We start from the raw sequence: 2058 nt of genomic DNA on the forward strand, positions 1-2058 counted from the left end.
TTCACGTAACAAAAAAAAAAAGATAAACAAGTTTACTGATAAAAAAAAAAGCTGTATACGTGATACTATACTTTAAAATTCTAAAAAGTTCACCAAATTAATTTAATTAACTTATTTTGATTTTAGTATGAAAAACCTGAAAAATTAATTTCGTATCATACTAATTTAATTTGTCAACACTAAGTTTGATATATGATTTACAATTACTAAATTTATTTAACTGCGTAGAAGCTCAGAAATATTTTAGCTAGTATTTTTTCTCAGTGCTCTGAAAAATCAAGGGCCAGATGCGATCAACTCAAGTTGTTTATGTGCTGTACTGATTGTTTTATTGCGGCTAAATGGAACACTCTACATATTGCTGTGGCTAAAATTATGATTTCATTTGGTGGTGATGTCTCAAAGTGGTTGGCCAGTGGTTTTCCCAGAATTATGAGTGGTTTCTTCTTTGGTGGTGCTGATCGATGCTTCCTCCGTTTCGGTTTTAGGGGTTCTAAAGTGGTTGGGAGAAAGGTAATTAAGTTTACAAGTGGATTTGGTGGTTTAAGTTTCCACTTACGGCTGCTGTGGTTGCTGCTGTTGTTGTTGCTGCTGTTGTTGTTGCTGCTGTGGTTGTTGCTGCTGTTGTTGTTGCTGCTGTGGTTGTTGCAGCGGTAGTAGTTGCCGCTGTTGTTGTTGCAGCTGTAGTTGTTGCAGCAGTTGTTGTTGCCGCAGTAGTTGTTGCCGCTGTTGTAGTTGCTGCTGTTGTTGTAGCTGCTGTTGTTGTAGCTGCTGTTGTAGTTGCTGCAGTGGTTGTTGCTGCAGTTGTTGTTGCTGCTGTTGTAGTTGCTGCAGCAGTAGTTGCAGCTGTAGTGGTTGCCGCAGTAGTTGTTGCCACAGTAGTTGCTGCTGTAGTTGTTGCTGCAGTAGATGCCGCTGTAGTTGTTGCCGCAGTGGTTGTTGCTACTGTAGTTGTTGCCGCCGTGCTGCCTGGATCCACAGTGGGGTAACCCGGATACCCGCTGGCCTTTGTGGTGGCGGTGGTGGCGGTGGTGGCGGTGCTGGCAGTCGATCCGGTAGATGGCGCCTTGGTGGTGCCGGCGTAGCTATAAACAGCTGCGTAGGCGGGCTTGGAATAAATGGGAAAGGGAGCAGGAGGGGAGGGATAATTAGCTGGGGCAGAAGGGTACTTAGCTGGAGGAGGAGGGACGGGAGCGGAGGGATATGGAGCCACAGGATACGGACCAGGAGCCTCGGCAACAGCTCTCGCTCCATAAGGACCACTGGCGGCGGCGTAGGCAAAGGAATTCTGAGGCGATTGCACCGGAGCATAATTCCGAACCGGTGAGCCCCTGGGATAGAATTCCTGAACAGCTGCCGCGGGTCCATAGGATTGCACTTCGTAGCCCACATCCCCGAAGAGGTAATCCAACTCGGGTACCGAATAGTCGCTATACCAATCGTACTGACCTTTGACCCCGGCAAAAGCCAGGATAAAGGCCGAAAGTCCGAGGAACTTGGCCAGGGAAATCGAGTTAGAGTGAGACTTAGAGTGGAACATGTTGCCGATGGTTGACTGATGTCTCTAACCACGGATATTCCCGCTTTTATTAGTGAGCAACTCAACTCCACTGCGTAGTGGGCTCTACACAGAACGTGCAGTTGATTGCCGTCTTTACATCACTCTTTTGTTGTTGTTTGCTGGCCCGTCTCTTTAGGCTTTATCGGTTTGGAACGTGAGACCGGCGAGCGGTGACATTATAAAGTATACAATAGTAGTCCAACATTACCTAACTAGAAAAGCTTTGTGTTTGCCGGGGCTTAAACTCTCCAACTAGCGTTTTATACCCTCTCAACTGGCGCCAGATTGTTCTTGACTTGTTTTTTACTTGTGGCAAAATTTGATAAGAGCTCAAATCAAGTCCGAAATGCACAAATCGTGACGACAACTTATAAATTTATAACACATAATCGGTAGTGACGCATAGTTTTTTCTACTTTCCTAAAAAACTAAAAACTGAAGATAGAAGTTTTCTTTAACAGTTTGTATGAGCAAAGTTACGAAAGTTAAGAAAGTTA

General features: G+C 44.8%; 1 protein-coding gene across 1 annotated transcript; it reads right to left on the reverse strand.

Moving 5' to 3' along the window:
* Positions 1–306: 306 nt before the first annotated feature.
* LOC108095508 (spore coat protein SP96) lies at positions 307–1741 on the reverse strand. The gene is made up of 2 exons (XM_017196618.2): positions 560–1741; positions 307–493 (listed from the first exon to the last, which is right to left on the reverse strand). Exons 1-2 carry the CDS (start codon positions 1538–1540, stop codon positions 485–487), a joined length of 990 nt encoding a protein of 329 aa, XP_017052107.1. The 5' UTR covers positions 1541–1741; the 3' UTR covers positions 307–484.
* Between the last annotated feature and the right edge of the window lie 317 nt (positions 1742–2058).

This window comes from Drosophila ficusphila, unplaced genomic scaffold, assembly GCF_018152265.1.
Source record: "Drosophila ficusphila isolate 14025-0441.05 unplaced genomic scaffold, ASM1815226v1 contig_198, whole genome shotgun sequence".
Lineage (NCBI taxonomy): Eukaryota > Metazoa > Arthropoda > Insecta > Diptera > Drosophilidae > Drosophila > Drosophila ficusphila.

Coding starts and splice junctions, on each gene's coding strand:
- LOC108095508 (XM_017196618.2), bottom strand. CDS start 1,540: ATGTTCCACTCTAAGTCTCACTCTAACTCGATTTCCCTGGCCAAGTTC.